At 34.3% G+C, this 21,152-nt stretch overlaps 3 protein-coding genes across 3 annotated transcripts in view; all 3 read left to right on the forward strand.

Annotated features, from left to right (window-relative positions):
* Positions 1 to 2,210: 2,210 nt before the first annotated feature.
* Positions 2,211 to 7,402, forward strand: LOC148304200 (uncharacterized). The gene has a single exon (XM_088268592.1). It carries the CDS (start codon positions 2,321 to 2,323, stop codon positions 4,787 to 4,789), a length of 2,469 nt encoding a protein of 822 aa, XP_088124718.1. The 5' UTR covers positions 2,211 to 2,320; the 3' UTR covers positions 4,790 to 7,402.
* A 5,663-nt stretch (positions 7,403 to 13,065) lies between these two features.
* On the forward strand, positions 13,066 to 18,257 carry LOC148304201 (putative neuropeptide precursor protein). Its single transcript, XM_088268525.1, has 4 exons — positions 13,066 to 13,208; positions 14,444 to 14,641; positions 16,135 to 16,351; positions 17,102 to 18,257. Exons 1-4 carry the CDS (start codon positions 13,109 to 13,111, stop codon positions 17,604 to 17,606), a joined length of 1,020 nt encoding a protein of 339 aa, XP_088124651.1. The 5' UTR covers positions 13,066 to 13,108; the 3' UTR covers positions 17,607 to 18,257.
* A 1,263-nt stretch (positions 18,258 to 19,520) lies between these two features.
* Tak1 (TGF-beta activated kinase 1) overlaps positions 19,521 to 21,152 on the forward strand; it is a 37,243-nt gene continuing 35,611 nt past the window's right edge. The window contains exons 1-2 of the mRNA XM_088268529.1: positions 19,521 to 19,802; positions 19,984 to 20,283. Coding sequence (XP_088124655.1) covers positions 19,722 to 19,802; positions 19,984 to 20,283 — 381 coding nt within the window. The 5' untranslated portion in view covers positions 19,521 to 19,721. The remainder of the gene's footprint in view (positions 19,803 to 19,983; positions 20,284 to 21,152) is intronic.

The raw sequence follows: 21,152 nt of genomic DNA on the forward strand, positions 1-21,152 counted from the left end.
TTTACAAAGAAATACATCAACATTTTCAACTTAATATTTTATTACGATTTTTGTATTATGTTGAAGGGATTTTTTTTTAAATAATACAATCTTGCATTTGCCTGTTAATTCTTGTATTTGTCAAGAGCATACTTTGTATTGGAATTGCAATCGTTCCTTGGAGGCCCCATGTGCTCACTGCCGCTAGTCGCTAGTGTCTATTATTATAGTGCTAGTCAGGTAGGGGTGGCTTGGAGTTAGTAGCCAGTGTCTGGGGGGAGGTCGCCCGACTGCACCCCTCAGGAGACACTATTAGATTTACAGAGGATGGCCTGCGCTGGTTGCCTCAGTACACTGGTGCCTGGTGCCGACAGGGCTGTATTTCTGGCTAGTTTATTACAAAAAAATATGGTAGATTTTTTCACCAACTTAAATTAGCACTTAACATAAAATTACTACAAACATTTTGAGTATGTCCGAATACTTGTTCACAAAATCTGGATTATCTCCAATTACAGGAGTAGTTTTCATATTATTTTTTGACATCTCATCAAAGATGAAGAAGAATATGGAACATAAAACAAGCCTATTCGTCAGTATATGAGTGTATGTACATTGTAATTGGCTTTGCTGTCATGTACATGTAAATTTAAATAAATAAAGCATAATATTATGTTAATATTCAATGTTTTAATTGTTAAAAAAAACAGTGCTTAGTTTATTTTGAACTATAGACAATTATGGTATATATTTGATGATATAAATCTGATACTACGAAATATAATAAAAGCGATGTAAAATAATACATATTTATTCATGATATAAAATTAAATAATACATTATTTTAAATCGCTATCGTGTTTCAAAACGTTATTTTATATATGTAATATGCAGTAATGGATTCAAAATTTTCAAGAACCGGTTCACCCTTTAGGTACTACCCCTACCCAACTCCCTATAAAAAAAAATAGTTTTTACATTTATTCGTTTATTTATTTTTTATTCTGCACATTAACAGAACATTCACAAGACAACTAAGAATGCTCCAAATGCTGAAGCGTATATCTTTTTACTAAATGCAGTAACTTAACTGAATTTTTTCACTTTTTTTTTTCATTTTTCCAATATTTTTTTTCTCCTCGTGAGATTCAAATATTTTTACAACGTGGCGGACCAAGTTATTGCTCCGATACATGATCTCAGTCGGAATATTATGTGACAACAAAGAGTTAAGGACCTGTTCGGCGAACTCAAAAAAAAATAGGCACCGGTTCTAGCTAACCGGTGCGAACAGGCTGAATCCCACCACTGGTAATATGAAACAAAGTGTGGAAATTTAAAAGTATCTCTCAATATTTCCCAAGTACAGCCCTCGTTAGTCCAGTAGATATTCCACATCTGTGCACCACCCATTTCAGGTTGTTAAAAACACTCTTAAAGGAATGGAAATGTATCGCTTTACATGGCAGACATTGCCATCTACAGGGTGCTCACAAAGGGATGTCAAACTGAAAGCAAATTTAAATCTTCATTAGGTACTGTTGATCGATTTCTGTTTTGAATACTTGACTATCACAAAACATTAAAACAAAGTCCTTGTTGATAGTATTTTAGTAGCATAATAATGAACTTCTAAATAATTAATGTGTTTACCATTGGGTAATATTTACATATCAGTAAAAACAATAACTGAAACTGAAACTGTTTATCCCGTCTAATAATGCTGATTTTAATCACAAAAAATATACTACTACAACCATCACGCCGTTTCCTCGCAGGGGCAGGCAGAAAGGATGGAACGCAACATTCTTCTGTCCTGACATACACTCCTCGCCTCCTTCACATCCATACATCTAGTCATACATGCCCTCCAATTACAAAAATATAAATATGAGACTTACCAACTTTTTCGTATTTGAACACTGATCTTAACTGATGTGTTAAAAATAATCTTTGAAATAATTTACCACAAACAAAATGGATTACTTTATAATTTTTATCAGTGCCATAATAATGTGACATTTTCCAGAAACATTATTAATTTTCCTACGTTGGCGTTGTGTTGAAACAACTCGGAACGAAATACTATATTTCAAAGAATCTCACCAATATCGTTTGTTAAAAGCTTCTGAAACATTTATAAAAAAGTTCGTCTACTTACCGCTAGATGTACGACTGACTCCTTAACGCGTCCCGGAATTTGAGGTTTCGTATTATGACGTTATTTATGTAGCTGAATTAGTGAGGTTATGTTGTAGCGTTGTGTCAAAACGTATTAATATAAACATGTAGGGTTGCTTTTGAATTTCATTTATTTTGTTGATTTGTGAAATAAAGAATAATGGCTGTTGTAATTGAGACTACACTCGGAGATTTGACAGTGGATCTTTTTACCGATCAGAAACCTTTGACGTGTCTGAACTTTTTAAAGCTTTGTAAATTAAAATACTACAATTTTAATCTTTTCCATACTGTTCAGCATGGATTCATCGCGCAGACCGGTGATCCTACGGGAGAGGGACTCGGCGGACAATCTATTTGGGGCATTGTCGAGGGTCCGGATAAGAAGTATTTTGAAGGTGAAAAAATGCCCAGGATAAAGCACTCCCAGCCTGGACTGCTATCCATGGTGGCCACGACAGAAGGTATGATAGGATCTCAGTTCTTCTTCACTCTGGCTTCTGATTTGAATTCATTAGACGGACAACATTGCGTAATTGGAGAAGTGACAGAAGGACAAGATGTACTGCGACTTATGAATGAAACCATTTGCGATTCTAGTCACAGGCCCTATCAAGATGTGCGCATCACGCATACCGTCGTATTGGAAGATCCATTCAACGATCCAGGCGGACTCCGAGTGCCCTCCAGGTCTCCGTCTCCCTCGGCAGAGAGGCTCGCAGGAGGGCGGATCGCTCCGGATGAAGAGCTGGATGATACAAAAGGTAAAAGTGAACAAGAAATAGCGGAAATGATTCAAGAAAAAGAAGCCAAAGCGAGAGCGACCATTTTGGAAATTGTCGGTGATCTTCCAGATGCCGATATGGCTCCGCCGGAAAATGTTTTATTCGTTTGTAAACTGAATCCCGTGACAACGGATGATGATCTAGAAATCATTTTCAGTCGATTTGGTAAAATAGTCTGTTGCGAAGTGATACGAGACAAGAAGTCCGGAGATTCCTTACAGTACGCTTTTATAGAATTTGACAATAAAAAGTCTTGCGAAGATGCCTACTTTAAAATGGATAATGTTCTTATCGACGATAGAAGAATTCATGTTGATTTTTCTCAATCTGTATCTAAAATTAAATGGCAAGGAAAAGGGAGAGGCGTTATTATTACTGGCGATGGAAATTACGGACACGACGAAAATAGCACATCCAGAAAACTGCCTCATAAAGGTAATATATCCCGTGAAGAGCATAGAACTAAAACTAGTAACAGATATGGAAGAGAAAACGGACCCGAGAGAAACTCGAGAAATGAAATTCACTCTAGAAATTATAGAGAGGATAATTCTCGCTATAGCAATAATCACAATAGCGACTACAGAAGAACAGATGATAGACGCCGTTCACGAGAGAGAGTTTCTACAAATAAGTACTCGAGAAAATCTCCTAATACTCGGAGAACGTCACCTAATGGAGGTAGAGAACGTGAGAAAACCCCCGATAGATTAAGGGAACGTAGAACGCCCGAAAGATCGAGAGAACGGGTTAGATCTCGCGAAAGATCTAGAGAGAAGCAGGCATCGAAATGTAAGGAACGTGGCCGATCAAGGTCTAGAGAGAGACAGAGATCCCCAGAAAGGCACAGAGAACGAAGAAGATCTCCTTTAATCTCGAGGAGACTAGAAAGATCACCCGAGAAGAATAATAAAACTCCAGATAGGTACAAAAGATCAAATAGGTCTCCGCAAGACTATAAGCAGAAGGAATACAAGAATCACGAGGTTGTATCAAAAAAAAGTTTATCTCGTGATAATTCAGTTGATATCCCAAAATCTACTAAAGCAATTGTAGAAAAACAGTATAGAAATGAACATTCAAATAAAAATTCTTCATTTCATTCAGAATCGGCCAAATTACAAACTGATAGAAGTAATCACACCAAAAATAACAACCAAGCTAATAACGATTCCTTTAATAATAAGGTGAAAATTTCTAGTGAGGCTGACAAACACGTTTCAGAATCAAAAAAATCGACCGTTGATAATTCTCACAATGATCCACAATCCTCTAGAAAGGTCGGAAACGAAACTGAAAGTAAGAAAAGGAAGTCGACAGATATCGATGAAGTTTCTGTTGCAGATGAACCACCTAAAAAGAAAAAGAAAAGGGAAGATAGAGTTGAAAAAAAAGACAGGAAAAAAAAGTCTCAAAAACAGAAAAAATCAAAACAGATTTCTGATTCCTCAGATGATGATAGTGAAGATGAAACTCAAAAATCAAAGGCTAAGACGGCAAAGAAGAAGAAAAATGAGCGAAAGCGGAGAAAGAATCATTCCTCCAGCTCTTCGGATTCATCATCCACTGATAGTTCTGAAAGCAGCGATTCATCAGACAGCTCCTCGGACTCGGATTCCAAGAAGAAACGAAAGAAGAAATCAAAACGTTCTAAAGTGGTAAAAAAGAAGCGAAGCAAGAAGCAGAGCTCGTCTAGTAGCTCATCCGATAGTAGCTCTACAAGCTCCGATGAATCCAGTTCCTCTTCGGACTCTAGTGATAGTGGCCATGAACGCTCTAGAAAGAAATCTAAAAATAAAAAATCTGTTCGAGAAAAATTAGCCAAGAAAAAATCTAAAAAGTAAGCACTTAACAGATGGGGAGTATTTTTAGTACATAAATATAATTTCAATTATGTCTTAAGGTGGAGACTAACCGGAGCATTTCGTCATAACATAACATCGTAACATCGCTTGCGGCGAGCATCAGCGAGCATCCGAAACTATAGATGGAGTGCTCGGCTCGCTGTACTGACTGCCTGAATGCTCGCATCGTAACATGTTACGTATGACGAAATGCTCCGGTCAGTCTCCACCTTTACTGTGTAGAGTACTTATTTTACAATTGTCCAATCATTTCAATGCAAAAAATGTGTTTTTTTACCATTTAAGTTGATTTTTTAAAATAATAGTCGATTGTATTCTTACACATTTTTATAAACTTTTTCTTCCAAAAAACTAATCCATGGATTTTTTTAATAATTTGTAATATTGATCAATATTTACAAGTTAAATAATTTTATTACTTCCTAAAAGCTTACAGCAAAAAATGTCATTACGGAACTCTTGACATTTAGAATCATAAATGTTTCTTCCATATTTCCGATATTGCAATCAGACATTTATAGAAATAAGTTCTTCAGGTAAAGACAGTTGCAGCAGTGGCTTTATATAACCTTTTTTATGGCATGCCGATGTATTGTGTCCCTAAACATACGTGGGCTGTCTGAAAAGTTTCCGACCTAACAATGATCCAAGTGTTTTTTTCATCAATTTTTATGTTATTTTTCTACATAATCTCCTTTTACATAAATACACTTCTCCCAGCGATGCTCCCATCTCTTCAACCCGTCCAAATAGTAGTTGGCGTCTTTCCCTGCAAAATAGTCATTTTCGAAGGTGATGGCCTCCTTATTCGATGAAGATCTCTGTCCTCCGAGCGTAATTTTTAGCTTAGAGAACAAAGAAGAGTCGCTCGGGGCTAGATCCGGTGAGTAAGGAGGATGGTCAAGTAATTCAAACCGTAATTTGTGAATTTTTGCCATAGCAAGCAAGGTGTGAGATGACGCATTTTCTTGTTGAAACATAAAATTTTTCTTCTGCAAATGTGGCCGTTTTTCCGTAACTTCTGTATTCAACTTATCGAGTAATGATGCGTAATAGGCTCCTGTAAAAGTTTTTATCCTTTTTCTAGTTAATCTATGAAAAAAACTCCTTGACTATCCCAGAAAACAGTCGCCATCACTTTGCCAGCTGGAGGAACAGTTTTTGCCTTTTTGGGGCCGATTCCCCCTTCGCAGTCCACTGTTTAGACTGTATTTTTGTTTTTGGAGTTGCATGGTGTATCCAATTTCATACAGTTATTATTTGGTGCCAAAAAGTCTGACCCGTTGCGCCTAAATTGCGTCAACAGAGCGGTGCGAACATTCATTCGAACGTGTTTTTGGTCCGGAGTGAGCAAACGCGGCAGCCACCGCGCGGACAGCATTCTCATCCCTAAATCTTGATTAAGTAAGCAACAAACACGTTTTTTCGACATCTTCATAGACTCTGCTATATTTTTAACCTTAATCTGACGGGTTTCCAACACCGTTTGATAAACTTGAGCGATTTTATGGTCAGTGGTTGCAGTTTTTGCCTTTCCCAAACGTTCATCGTCATTTAGCTGGTACGTCCACGTTTAAATTCTGCTGCCCGAAATTTTACAGTGGTAAATGATGGAAAAGAGTCTCCGTACACAGCGTCTAACTCGCCTTTAATTTGCATAGACATGTTGCCTTTAAAAACAAATATTTAATGACTGCTCGATATGCAATTTTTTCCATTTTGGAAAAAACGCTCACGGCGACTCACTCAAACGACTGTCAAAGAATAACTGTGCGATCAAAGTGGTGGAAATTTTAATGAGTACCTTTTAAAACATGCCCAAACACATGCTCAAATTTTTATTGACAACGAATGCCATCTTCATGTTGAGGTCGGAAACTTTTCAGACAGCCTACATACATAATATATTAAGCTTGGATGTGTCCATTCCAAGAAGTCAATTTATATAATTATTCTGTCCCTAATCTCAATATACGTATGTAATTGAAAGCGAAATCGTAAAACCTCAAACGGCAAAAAATGTCTATAGCAGAGGTACCTTACATAAAAAATGTCTTGTCAGCATATTAAAAGATTTATATCTCTGTAATAAGTATTTAACACAAATATTTTTCCAGAATTAAAATTACCTTTAAATTTTTTAAAAGATTACATTTTTTAGTCGATTCACAGTTATTATCACAATTATTTATCTCTTTTTAAAGATTTGTTTTGCATTTAAAATTTTACATGATCAATTATATCTTCAGTCATAGATTGATGTGATGTATTAATATTATTTCCAAATTCTCAGTCTACACCCGTTGCATAAATAAATATAATAATGGAATTAAACTATTTTTAACTACGGACTTCTTCATCACAATACTTTCCTTCATATCAAAAAAACTATGTAATAAACTCCAAAGTATTTTTACTCTTATGTCATATAACTCAAATTTAAAACTGTTAATTATCCAAAAATACTTTTTATTTCATAGATAAAATTCATCGGAGAACTTGTTAGTTTTAAGTATGTATAAAATAAAATAAAACTTTTTGTAAAAATTATTTTTGCCAAATTTATGAACAAAAATATACATTTATTGGTTATATTTGCTTTTTTTGGACTGAATCTGTTTTAATTCCTGTTTTTACAGATTAGCTATGTGACGATGGATGCTATTTGTGGTTTAGAATTTATTTTACCGTACCCTAAAAAATAATCTTCAATAAAGATTATAGCAAAACCGCTGATAAATGTTGAAATACAAAATTTCATTTTATGATTTATTTTTTATATTGGCAAGTATATGAGCTGTTATAGGACATTTTATTGGCATTCTTATGATGTGGCAAGTCTACTAAGTAAAAAGTATATGCAAGAGATGTAGCACCATATTATTTCAATAAAAGAGATTCCTGTGTGTTAAATACAGTATTTATTATCTGTACTCATTTTAAAAGGGTGAATAAAATCGTTCTAATTTAATCATCAAACTGACTTTACTGATTCCAAAAATACAGTTTATTTGATTCCTACATTATTATGGAAAAGTACGTTTGTAATCATTAAATTCTACTTGATGGTTTAATTTTGTTTTTAATATTGCAGAGTTAGCCATGGTGGAGTTAGTCACTTATCTTATTAATTTTTTAGTTATCAGAAAGAAATATGTATTGTAGAATCTTACAAATCCAGCATTAATATAAAAATCCAATCGTGCCAAAACCTGGAACTATCAAATTTGGTGAGTGTTAAGCGAGAAAACTTTAAAATAAGCTTGAAAATGTACACCTATTTGTACTTTTATTTAATGTTTTCTCTATATTTGAATTTAAACATTCATGCTGCATGGGAAATACCAAAATAATGTTAACCTTCGTTTATCGCAACTCACGAGATATGATAATCCGTTTCTCACCATCTTAGTCTGACTCAGATAGTACCAGATCAGTGGATGCCGTAGACAGTGTTACAGACACTTACTAAAAAGGGAAAGGAACATGCAAGTTTGTAAACTAATACAAGTATTATAATCTCTCCTCCCTTGTAAGCAAGTGCCGAAGCGCCTGTGCCTAATGAACATATGTAGGTGCGACACTGGTCATTTGATTAATTAGATTCTTCTCTAATGAATAGATTCTGAGTAAATAAACCCTTTACCATAGTAATTTCTTCCGTTTAAAGGATGTTAGGATTATTTGTCATCACTTTGTATCACAATTTTTTTTTTTATCATTTGTATCACAAGATTATTTGTATCACAAAAATTACTCAATAAGTTTCGAAAACGTATCATGTAATATTTTCAAGTAGAGAATAACATTGTCACTGAAAATGGATAATATGACAGCAGGTTTTCAATTTACTTGAGTGGATGGTAAATAAATTTAATTGATTTCCCAGCTGACCCAAGAGTGTTGAAAATTGCAATTATTAATCAATTATTTCACTCCGTTTCACCTGAAAAACAACATTAAAGTAACAATAAAAAAAACATCATTTTTAGAACATGACAATAGTTGATGCACTCAATCACATGTTTGACTTGTTTTTATCATTTGGGTACATACTTTCCAGTGATTTTCAAAACTCAAAACATCCTGAATAAAATCTGTCACCTGATTGATACAGTCCAGCGAATGGAGAACATGCTGTACTGCTGAATGAATTTTTAAAGTGAAGTTTTGTAAATTAGTTATGATTTTATTTTTAGTTTCCAAACATACTTTTATTATTGATGTGTTCATTGATAATGTATAAATAATTAATTATTTTTTAATGATATGCTTAAATAAATTGTTTCAGTAAATAGCTTTGTACTTAATTTCCCCGTTTGTAATATCAAAAAAATATTAACAGGTACAAAAACCCCTTTCAAGCACTACATCAGTTTGAATTTTGAAACTAGCTAGCAATTTATTTCTAGCCTACCTGTTCAGAATACAATATATTAAAAGGATATTGAAATAACTTCAAACATACACAGGGAATTAAAAGTAACTACATATGTGTAATACAGAATATGTCAATTGTTAACCTGCCCATTACAAGATCACACTGTTATCAGCCAGATGGACATTACTAAGTTGTCATATCACACAGCATGGGTACTGCAGTCAAAGATATTCGGGGCTTTGTGCTATCTACTGTAAGATATTCAAGAAAAACCATTTACCGATCAAATAAATGATGAATAACATCTGGAAAATTTTATCTTTGAACTTCTTATAATCTATTTGTATTATAATATACAACATGTAAAAAGTATATGATATAGGGTTTAATTTATGCCATATCCAGTAAATATGGCTAAGTATACATATTTCATATTTCACACATATTTCCTACATTTTTCATTTCAATAAATCTTCTTAGATAGGTGCTTAATTTTGTAAGATCCTGGAAAATGGTTATCGCCATAATTTTTTTTATTTATTTAATTTAATATTGAATTTGGGTAAAGAAGCATCCCGATCCATTTGAGACTCCTCAGGTTGAGATGGGCTGGACATGTACAGAGAATTCCGAACACACGCGTCCCTAAAAGAATTATGACTGAACATCCAGGTGGAGGGAGAAAAGTGGGAAGACCCAGGCTGAGGTGGGAGGACCAAGTGAGAAAAGATGAGGCACAGCTTCTGCAGGTTGCTAACTGGAAGTCGGCTGCTGAAGACGGAGGGATTGGAGGCAATTTTCAAAGCTCCACATGGACTGTAGCGTTATCGGAGAGAGAGAAATTTAGGTAAAGAAGAGTTCGGCACATCCCTCCCCCAGCCCAGTTATTTTTGAAATATCGTGATTTTTAATTAATGATGCATTTTTATAAAGTTTTCAACGTTCTATAAACTGGCAAAATACACTAAGTAGTTTGAAATATCATATTTATGTGGTTTTAAAAGTAAATTCAATTTTAAGTTTAATAGCGGGTATTTTATTCAGCTTTAAACAACAGTGATTATTCCAACAGGGATTTTCGAGTAAATGTTTTTTGCCAGTATACCCATGATATTTAATTATTATCTGATTTTATACACATTTCTAATTTTTAATAGCCTTTATTATGCTAAGAAAATTCTGTAAAGCATTGACAATAATTTAGCCCAAATGTTTCTGCTAGGAAGTTGAAATTGTTTTTGGAACTGATTTGGTGATAATCTTGGATATGTTTTTTTTCCAACTGCGTAATTAGTTTTTTTGTTAGTTCAACGTGTTAAAAATTTAAGCTTATAATTAGTTCATATTTAAAATTAAAAAAAGAATGGTAGGTTTATCCAACCAAATAAAAAAGTATTATGTACATATATACGTCAATTGTTATGTTCCAAAATGTAATAATTTTATTATTATTTTTACTTTAAAAGTATTTTTATTATACATTACTTTGTTCTCATAACGCTATTGAATAAATGCATATCTGCAAGATTGCTTGCCATAAAACGCTTGATAGTTTAAAATATTTTTTAATTATCTTATGGGCCCAACTACCATACATACTACCCACAATTACAGCCATTCTCTGGCAAAATTTATAAACTCCGATTATGTAACGATCGTTTTGTTTTGGTCAATTGACTCAAAATAAATATACTGATGATTTGGAAAAAAATCTTACACTTGGAGCTGTCCTTGAAAATCACCTAAGTGTGTGATTCTTTTCCAGATCAGCAAGACTCCAGTAAAATGACGATATTTTGCCGAAAAACAACTACGCCCGTTCTAAGGCAAACCGCTCAACGTATTGTAAACGATTTTATCTACGTGCTGTGAACGTTTTATATTTACTTTTAATTTAAGTTTTACTTGGTAAATACCACATTTCGACATGGTGGTAATCTAGTAAAACTTAATTTAAAAATGGATAAATTTTATCACAAAATTACTGCCGAATCAATTAATGAAGCGTTTTAATTTAGTGCTTAATAAATCTAAACAAGACATTATTTTGCACAATTAGTATTATAACTTAACTTGTATTTACAGACTGTTAAATTCCTGTTAAATCTTGTTACATTATCCCTGCTTGGGGTCGAGTCTTATATGGCGTTTTAAGAAGTTCCGGGGTTAACGAGGTAATTTTATTGCATAAATGCTTAAATCTTAACACGTTTTATAATAATATTAAACCTACCGCGAAACTGCGCGGAAGTATGACCTCAACAAAATAGTGCATGATGTCCAGAAATACTCATATCAGGTGCGATTTTGGGATATCCCAATGTTACCGTGTAATACTAAAACAGCGTTAAATGTATCACTCAATTTTGGGTGCTTTGCCAATAATAATAAAAAACAGCGTTAAACGAAACAGTCTATAGAGAGGTCTTACTGTATAATTTGTATTTCCCCTACATTTCAATCAATAATAATCTATGTATAATTTTGTAATATTCATTTTTCGTCTCGAGTTCATACAATCATATTGAAGTGATATACAAATCTCCCTAATAATTATTCGTATACGTTTCTATCAGCCTTGTAATTTACATTACAGTAATTACAAAGTGTCTGGAGGAAATTTCTTTGTAGCTTGACCTGAATAACAACCGCTTTCGTCACTCAATTCGACACTTAAAAGCTATCGCGCGAATGAGAAAATTGCTTTTTCCATAGCCTGGAGAGAAATTACAATAAATATACATTTCGTCTGTCCATAATAATCTAGGGAAAGACGTCATCCCTCGTTCTTATTTCCCGCCCACGTAGAAGGGGTGATTCACTTGTGCAATCTGGTAGAGTTATTCAAATAAAAATGATATCAAAAGGCTATCAAGTGAGCAAATGGAAACGATTAAACCAAAAATCGAAATGTCTTTGTAATATCAATAACTTATGGGCATTGCATGGATCAAATATTGATAAATTACGACCTGACGCGCCGCTTGCTTCCATGCAATCTACCTTTTTTTTAATATTATAAAAATAAACGTAACAGATAGCAAAATCAGTATCGACAGCCCTACTTTCCCAAAAAGAAGGAATATTATTTAGTAACTCATTTTCATCCGTAAGTTCTAGATACGGTCTTATAATATAGACATAGGCGATCGAATCAAATCACAATTTCTTTTTAAAAAGATTATTCATTACCTTATTATTATATCATAGCTAATATAAAAAGGCATTCAATCACTCCTTATCCAAATATTTACTAATTTTACGTATTTAAATTTTATTTTTATTTTAGTATTTTGTCAATACTGTGTAATGCCTCATACCTTTAGGGTACTAGGCATTACACAGTATTGACAAAATACTATATTTAAAGACTTATATAGATAGTACGGGTGTGCCCTAGATATTGTAATGCCAAATGCCCTAGATATTGTAATTCTCATTAACTTAGAATACTTACCATTCCTCCTCCATTTCCTTTCCCATACCATACAGTATTGTCCTTCACCCTGATCTCCTGCATTTATCAATCTGGAGCGCAGGATTGATCACGGTCGAGTTACTACAGCGTCGATTCTATGCGGTACCTTATGCTCCACTTGAGTGCGGATAGGGTCAGAATTATCTACATTCACGTAAAATGATTGATGTTTTACTTTTTATATTAATGTTCTAGTGATTCATTCTGTCAACAATAAGTCTATAATGCGCAAGCTCAGAAAATATCGACAACCACCTTTGTATCCGTCTCGTTTTCGCGCAGCTTTTTCAGTACGTAAATACAGGGGATGAAACTATGTTTGAGTGGGAAGCTAGCAATCCTCGCGATCTTTCGAGATAATAACACCGGCCCCGGGTGATCAGCAACCTGTAACACAAGGAGCTAGAAAGTCACACGTCGCGGACTTCGCTCGTCCAATATGCATTTTCCCCAAGTGCTTTGGGTCATCTGTTCCGTCGTCGTTCTCGCCAGAGGAGCGCCGAAGCCTCCCGGGGAGATGGCGGAACACGGAAATAAGGGTAAGTTTCGCTGAGAGGCAATTCAAGCCATATTTAGCTGGCGGACACACCTGTTTCGAAAGGTCACGGTTGAAGTATGTATACATATACAATAAGCTATTTATTATGTACCAACTGCGTCATTCCTTTTATGAACACAATATTTCTAGCCTTCACTTTTAGAGGATTTACATTGTTGAAATGTTCAATGATAAATTAATCAATTCTCTTTGCCAAATTATTGAATAATATGTTGTGTATTTTACGCTCATTTAGAATTTTTATATTTTTTCTACGTAAAATGTGGTACTATCAATATTGTTTTGGCAACTGTCTCACAGTAAATTTGCGGTATTTAATTATTAAGTCAATTTAATTTATTAAAAATCGATGGATATTACCACAAAATGACTGCCGAATCAATTCATGAAACTAATAAGTCTATTAGAGTCTTTCGCGACATGTTTCAAATTTTGAAAACTTTGTTTGCAGTTTTAATTTTATTTTCATATTATAATGACGATTTTTTAGAAACATATATATTATCTCTCTCTTTGCTCAAACTTTTATAGTAGAGAGCACAGCTTCCCCATTATGGCTGACAATTCACGTCGGCCATAATCTTAGAGTACCTTCTCTAAGACACTAACGCACACTAAACTGTGGTTTAATTATTGGCATTCAAGTTGGGTATCTGAAAAAAGCTTTGTCTAAGTCTTGTTTTCGATTTCGAAGGTCATAGTAATTTTTCCCTTCATTTGTGGTCGAACATAATTTTTTAGATTATTTGGATCTTGTAAGGATGAAGCTTTTGGTCCAATTTAAAAATTCAGATTTATCGTCGCGGTTATTCTGAATCATCTCATCTATGTTTTCGGGCGATCTGGCGGGTTGTTGTATTGATCCTTGAACTTATTTAGTGCCGTTATCTTTCTGACCACGATTGTTATATTAATAACTAGTTGAATCTCTTATACCACCAGTGCGTAGAAATTATAAGTTGTTCCAAAAAAAATTGGCTGACGTCTTTTTTTTATTTATACGGTATTTTTTCGTGGTCTCCCAAATAATAAAATAATTATGTTTTGTTTCATAAAATCGAATAAATATTTTTTATTCGAAGAACATAATACATACATAAAAGTTCATATATAATATTCTCAATGAGCAATTAGAATCACTCATTTTGGGACAGTGGAATAATAATTATGTTATTGTTAGGCACCAGTTTTATGTTTACAATTTGAATATTATAGATATAGGAGATATAGAGGAGGGACTCAGGAATCGGCTTACAACTCAACAGCCCGAATCACCTCCCAACATGTCGGAGGATGTCACTGTCGAACTTCCAGAAAACTGGGACCAATCTAAGGACGACTCGCAATCCTTGTTCCTTAACAAGAGTGACAAGAACGACTTAGAGCCATATCCTATGGCACTGAGCGATGACGGTATTATGAAGTTTTTTTCCCCATATAATTTTCATTTTATAATTTTTATGTTTTTGACAAGTGTAAAATATACTTCAGTAGTTGTACATAGTACCGTAAAAATATTTTTTCTCCACTGAATAAAATCATATCACTAAAGGGGTCCAAGGGATACTAGTCACCCTAGTGATAGAAGTATGTCTAGGAGTAAGTGAACGAGCCTTTAGGCGTTGGAAAACCACAATAATTCGTCTGATGCTAAAATCAGATATACCTACCTTTCAGTTGGTATTTGATACCGTGAAATCCAACCCTTTTAGATCGTAGTAAAGCAGATAGGGGAGAGCTAATAAACTATTACTGGTTCTAAGAGGCAATGGATCAAAAAAGTTTAGGAACCTCCACCCTAGATTATTGACAAGATAAAATTTCCAATTAATATTCAACACATACATATCTGTAGATATCGCCTACCTAATATTTATCGATTAAGTGTCTGATGAGTATTTTTAGTTGTGAAAAAGTACGTAAGTAGACGCTTCAATAGATACGTGAACATGATATCCGCGTCCTATCTTTATACATATTTTTTTGATTGCAGACACTCATTATACGTACTTACATATACAACATTCATTTTAGAATAATAAATTAACAATCTAGACTGCAGACCTAGATCAGGGGTCGGCAACGTGTGGCTCGCGAGTCACATGTGGCTCTTTAAGCAATTTGTGTCACTCTTTCTTTGTCAAATTCAAGATGATATATTTAAATTCATTTAAAGTTCAGTTGAGTAAGGAGATATGGTAATGTAGCATATATGAGCCCTCATAAAACCTTTATTTTGTTAAAAATGTAATCATTGAAAAAAACAACCTTTGAAAAATCACACTAGTTTCAGACCACGTTCAATATGCCAATAAAAATTTTGTTTGATAGTAATCATACCTATTTATACTATAAGGTAGGGACTGACCGGAGCATTTCGTCGTAACGTAACGTCGTAACATCGCTCGCGGCGAGCATTGGTTACCAATAGACAACCAATCTCATGCTCGGTACATAAAAATACTTGTAGGTTCCATTAAACATTCAATAAATTCGATTAAATTATTATAAATTAAAAATTGGTTCCCCAAAAACCGTTTTACTACTCACGTCTGGCTCTTTTGGTCCAATAGATTGCCGACTTCTGACCTAGACTATACCTTCTTATGCAATGAACTATCAGTAACAGCTAAACATAAGGGTGAAGACTGACTGGAGCATTTGGTCGTAACGTAACATGTTACGATGCGAGCATTCAGGCAGTCACTACACCGAGCCGAGCGCTCCATCCATAGTTTCGGATGCTCGGTGATGCTTGCCGCGAGCGATGTTACGACGTTATGTTACGACGAAATGCTCTGGTCAGTCTCCACCTTAACAATCGTTCATTCAGTTTGACATTATTTCATAATATAATTCATGTTAAAGTTTATGTTTGATTTGTCGAATGTCGCGCAACTTTGCAGCCTACGATGGGCAGCCGATCCGAGCTGATGCGGAGATCCCGATGCCGATCCCGAGGCCGGGAGCCCTCGAGCACGTGATCATGCGCTCCGAGCTGTACGGGGAGCCGCCCTCGGCCAGCCAGGCCCGCCTAGCTCTCCGCAGGAAGAGGGCCGACTCCCGCCCGCTGCGGGCCGACCTTGGCACCACGCTCAGCCGAGTCAGCAAAATGGCTCCTAGGTAGGCAAATCATAGACCATCGAGGTGCATCTCAGTACAGTAAACCCCCCTATAACGTTGAGATAAGTACGTCGTTATCGGAGGGAATGTTATATGGAGTTAATGTTTTTTATTTGTATTTTAATTTTAAATTACTCATTTCAGTTATTTCGGGTGGTTAAAATGTAAAAATACAATTTAAAACATTAACCCCTTTTAACATTCACTCCGATAACGCGGTACCTATCTTAACGTTTTAGGGGGGTTCACTGTTTTCACTTATAGGCAGTGAGAACAAGCTAAACTGGCAGTACACAACGGAATCCTGGTTCCAACCCATATGTATGGAAGCATGGAGTTGGCAAAGGAAGGATGAAAGACTGAATGCAGTCAAAATGCGAGTTCGAATGGTGAAATAAGTAAGGAATGCAAAGCTGAGAAAAGCATTATCGATAAAATTAAGAAAGGTGTGTTGAGATGGTTTGGACACTTGTATCGAATGAGTGAGGAAAGAACAGTAAAACAAATTTATGAGGCGAACGTAGTTGGAAAAAGGAGCAGAAAAAAACCTAGAAAAACTTGTCACGATCAGGTATGTCATACACTTTAAAGAGGTCAAGATAGGAGTCGAAATACCTTTTTAGTTTAAAAAAGGACACTGAATGGGAAAATAATGACTAATTTTAACTCTGATACCTGATACCAACACATTTTTATGACATTCATTAAATTAAACATGTGCTGAATATAATATTGATGTTATGTTTTTAGATATTCTACTATCAATAGATTCAAGAGGGAATCTAACATGAGGTCGGAAGACATATTAGCACTTCTTTCCCTGTGGGAAGCTCAACAAAGACGCAACAACGAAGCCTCTTCTTACAACTACTCTCCTGATAACTATTACGGCATCCCCGACTCGTTCGACGACAATAACTCCGAGGAGAGAGAGGAGTCCGATGAGAGGTGGCTAGACGAACCGGCCATTCCGTCGCACTTCACGCGACCCTACTACGCACTGCACGTGCCCAGGCAGGCCCACTACATGATCCCATCCGAGCCAGCCTACTTGCAGAACTTGGAAGCGCTGCGCAGGAAACGGACGGGCTTCGGCAATAGGAACTACCTAACCAAGAGGTTCATGGTCGCCAAGAAACGCTCCGGATACAACTATCGGCCTCATGACGACCTCTACACCCTCAATGAATTACTTCAGAGGTCTTCGGCGAACAGGGATCCAGCCTACCCGATTTCCCGCCGGATGACTTTGTAAACTAATCGATAGTGAAATATTGTCACGCGCCAAACGAATATAAATGTTTGTAGAGTAATAAGAATTATTGTATATAAACAAATGGGAATTTAAAATAGAAATCCCGGTAGAATGTCATATCAAGTTTTCACGTAATTATACATTTCATTAATTTATATGACCATCTGGGTTACCATGACATTATCCATTACAAATTATTCTAGGCCAATATCTTAAAATTCCTTTATATATTCGCGCATATCGATCGAATACATATTGAGAAAATAGTGCATAAGTTTTTTTAGAAAGAATACATAAAATTTACCTAGTCATAAAAATATATATTAACTATTAACTCACTTACAAATTCGAATTAAAAAATAATAATATTTTGAATATTTTCTATAATATTTACAAAAGGAATGAATCTTTATTGAAATCTTTACTATGTCTTTATTGTTAGGTATCCCTCATACATAAACAAACATAAGGCAGCTCTAAATTTTACTATACCCTGCATAGGTGTGTTTTTCTTCATAATAACGTTGGTACATTTCATCATATTGAGTAAAACGTAGGTATATATTTTTGTTTATGTATTTACCAAACGTCATCGATAATGTTATTCCTGTACAATTTTGAAAATCACTAATAAAACTTAATATTCAGTCACATCGATGTTTTATTATGAAATTCATTACTCAATATTTGAACAACACCGCTCCTAATCCGTTTTTTTTTCGAATACTTGAAATAAGTATTGTATCCAACTGATCGTTGGATTCGCAGTATAATTATCAAAAAACAAAGTTGTAATACGTAAAAAAAAACTTATTACAACGAATTTAATAAAAGTATTAATTAATAATAACCTATCTATGCAATGAATAATATTGTGTAGATAGAAATTTTTCTTGTAAATATTCTAAGCTCTAAGTAGGTACTTCTTCCTCACTTTTGGTTGAAACAAAGACTAACTAATTTGGGTTGAAATAGTAAACACACATGTTTTATTAAACTATTTCTATAATCAAAATTAAAAATAAATATCAGATTGTGATGCTGGGATGTCTTTTTTACAAATTAAAGATCACGGACGACTCGAGCTGCTGCAAAACATGAAATTGGAAAAGATATCTACACACACACAAAATCACAAAAACCTGTATAAACCCGCTGGGCACTTTTAACAATAAATACTCCATTGGCACATTAATACTTCGCGGTTGCTATTTTATTACTTCTGTTTTACAGACGCCTCGGAATACATTTTTTTCAATTCGAATCACTCAGAATAGGGTATTTTCTATATTATTTTGAGAAATAAAAAATTAAAAAGACTTTGTTTTTTTTATCCACTCACATTTTTATTAAAAACCAACTAGTTTCGGCAACAACCTGTTGCTCTCTTCAGTCATAAAATAAACCCTGAAGAGGGCAACAGGTTGTTGCCGAAACTAGTTGGTTTTTAATAAAAATGTGAGTGGATCAAAAAACAAAGTCTTTTTATTTCTCAAAATAAAAAATCACTATGAACCATAAGATTAATGCTTTCAATATTCAAAATAAAGGGTATTTTCTATTTATTACTGAAATGTCTAGGTACATTTATAAATAGAAAATAAGTTTTTTTAAAGATAATTAAAATAAGGTAATTTCGGTAAGCAAATATAAAAAAATAAAATGACGAATGAAATTCCTGACTTTTCGGATTTTTATAAAAACAAAGATAACGTATATACAAATAAAAAAATTCCATCCAATATTCATCGCTCGTGAAAATAGTCTTTCGAATTCAAAATTCTAAAATTCCGAAATTGGAAAACATCCGTGTGCAAAAAGCTTAGGAACGTAATCGCGTGAATGAAAATTCAATCGGTTGCTTTCCAACTTCATCCTGTGTCAAATTGACTAAACCGCCATCTGTTGTTGTACAGAAACATTAAAGTTATCTGTCAACAGATGTCTCTTGCTCGTATACTTCATCCTAAACAATATTCATACCCAAGACATTTCGTATTAACATAACCAAAAAATATCGTGAATTATTGTAATATTTCCTACTTTTTTACTCAGTTTTAATAGAATAAACTATTAATGGAGTTATAAAATTTTATGTGATGGTGCCCATGACTGATGGCTTCGCAAATACAACATGGACCCATCATGCAACAAAAGTTAGAGGAAATTGCCTATGATGAGATACAGAAAATACAAGTGAGTTACAGCTTATTTACGACGATAATATGTCTCATAAACATTTGACACTTTACTCCATACCTTATATTGACATATTCTCGTAAATTAAGTTTATTTCGTTTGCTGTAAGTTAAAGATGTTGTCAAAAATGTACGGCCCGCCTGCTGTAAATAAAGATGAATTAATTTGACATTTACAGGTGGTGGGAAAAGGTGCCTTCGGGGTAGTATGGAAAGCATTATGGAGAGGTACACAAGTAGCTGTGAAACATATTAGTTCAGAGGCCGAGCGAAAAGCCCTTAGTGTAGAAGCCAGACAGCTGTCAAGAGTGTCACATCCAAACATTGTGAAGTTGTATGGAGCTTGCACCAAGGGAAATCATGTCTGCCTCGTCATGGAATTTGCAGAAGGGGGCTCCCTATACAACGTTCTCCACTGCAATCCTAAACCTAGGTATAAAGCCGCCCACGCTATGAGTTGGGCAAGACAGTGTGCAGAGGTATGTAGAGCTGTGTTAATTTCTTTTTAAAAAATTCTCTTCTTTTTCTAAAGCAAATAGAATATTCATCCATCCTGTTTTACTAAACCCTTATTATATTTTTACTTTACAAACAAAATACAAGCAAACAAATATTCAACTTATTGCATTGAAACATTTTCCATTCGATATTCCAGTATGTCATTTTTATTTTTAATTTATTTTAATTTAACTTTATCTATCCCTATTCCATTTTAAGCGATACGGTATACGGATATAAACGATCGCTATTCCACTTCGCAAGCATAGTTTGTAACTGTATTTGAATACTTGTGGAGTGATGTGGAGGACAGTGTTTATTTACATTACGTATCTCTACAATGAAATACAGTAAATAAAAAATAAATGGATTATTGTGAATGTCAAATAAAATAGGAAATTAGATTTCACAACCAATTTATGGAGAGTTTGTAGTCATTTATAGTCTTCCTCATTTGAAAATTATTTGAAAAAATTAAAGGCGTTCAATTGTTTTTTTTTATTCCAATTTTGTTGTAGTGCATAGCTAACATCAAACCGATTACCCGGCAATTTCAATGATCTATTACAATATTTATAGTGAGTTTATTGATGTTACTGAGAAATCAAGTTTTTCTAACTATTAGTAGTTTTTTAATTATCAGCAGATAATTATAATACTTAGGAAATATAACTACAAATTTTAAATTCGCCAGCACACTTTGTTTTCAAAGACAACAGGCATACCGTCTAATTCTATATAGTTTATATATAAATATATTCGTTAATAATTCACAGATATGGAATATTGGACAAAGCACCTGATTCAGACATAGATGATACCCGGATGGTTCATTTGATTTAGAGAATAT

Source organism: Brachycentrus maculatus, unplaced genomic scaffold (assembly GCF_059751285.1).
Source record: "Brachycentrus maculatus isolate JH-2025_06_01 unplaced genomic scaffold, ASM5975128v1 h1tg000326l, whole genome shotgun sequence".
NCBI lineage: Eukaryota > Metazoa > Arthropoda > Insecta > Trichoptera > Brachycentridae > Brachycentrus > Brachycentrus maculatus.

Excerpts from the sequence above, each read along its gene's own strand:
- LOC148304200 (XM_088268592.1), top strand. The coding sequence starts at position 2,321 with ATGGCTGTTGTAATTGAGACTACACTCGGAGATTTGACAGTGGATCTT.
- LOC148304201 (XM_088268525.1), top strand. The coding sequence starts at position 13,109 with ATGCATTTTCCCCAAGTGCTTTGGGTCATCTGTTCCGTCGTCGTTCTC. Across the intron at positions 13,209-14,443 it reads GGCGGAACACGGAAATAAGG|ATATAGGAGATATAGAGGAG; the intron begins GTAAGTTTCGCT and ends TGAATATTATAG. Across the intron at positions 14,642-16,134 it reads TATGGCACTGAGCGATGACG|CCTACGATGGGCAGCCGATC; the intron begins GTATTATGAAGT and ends GCAACTTTGCAG.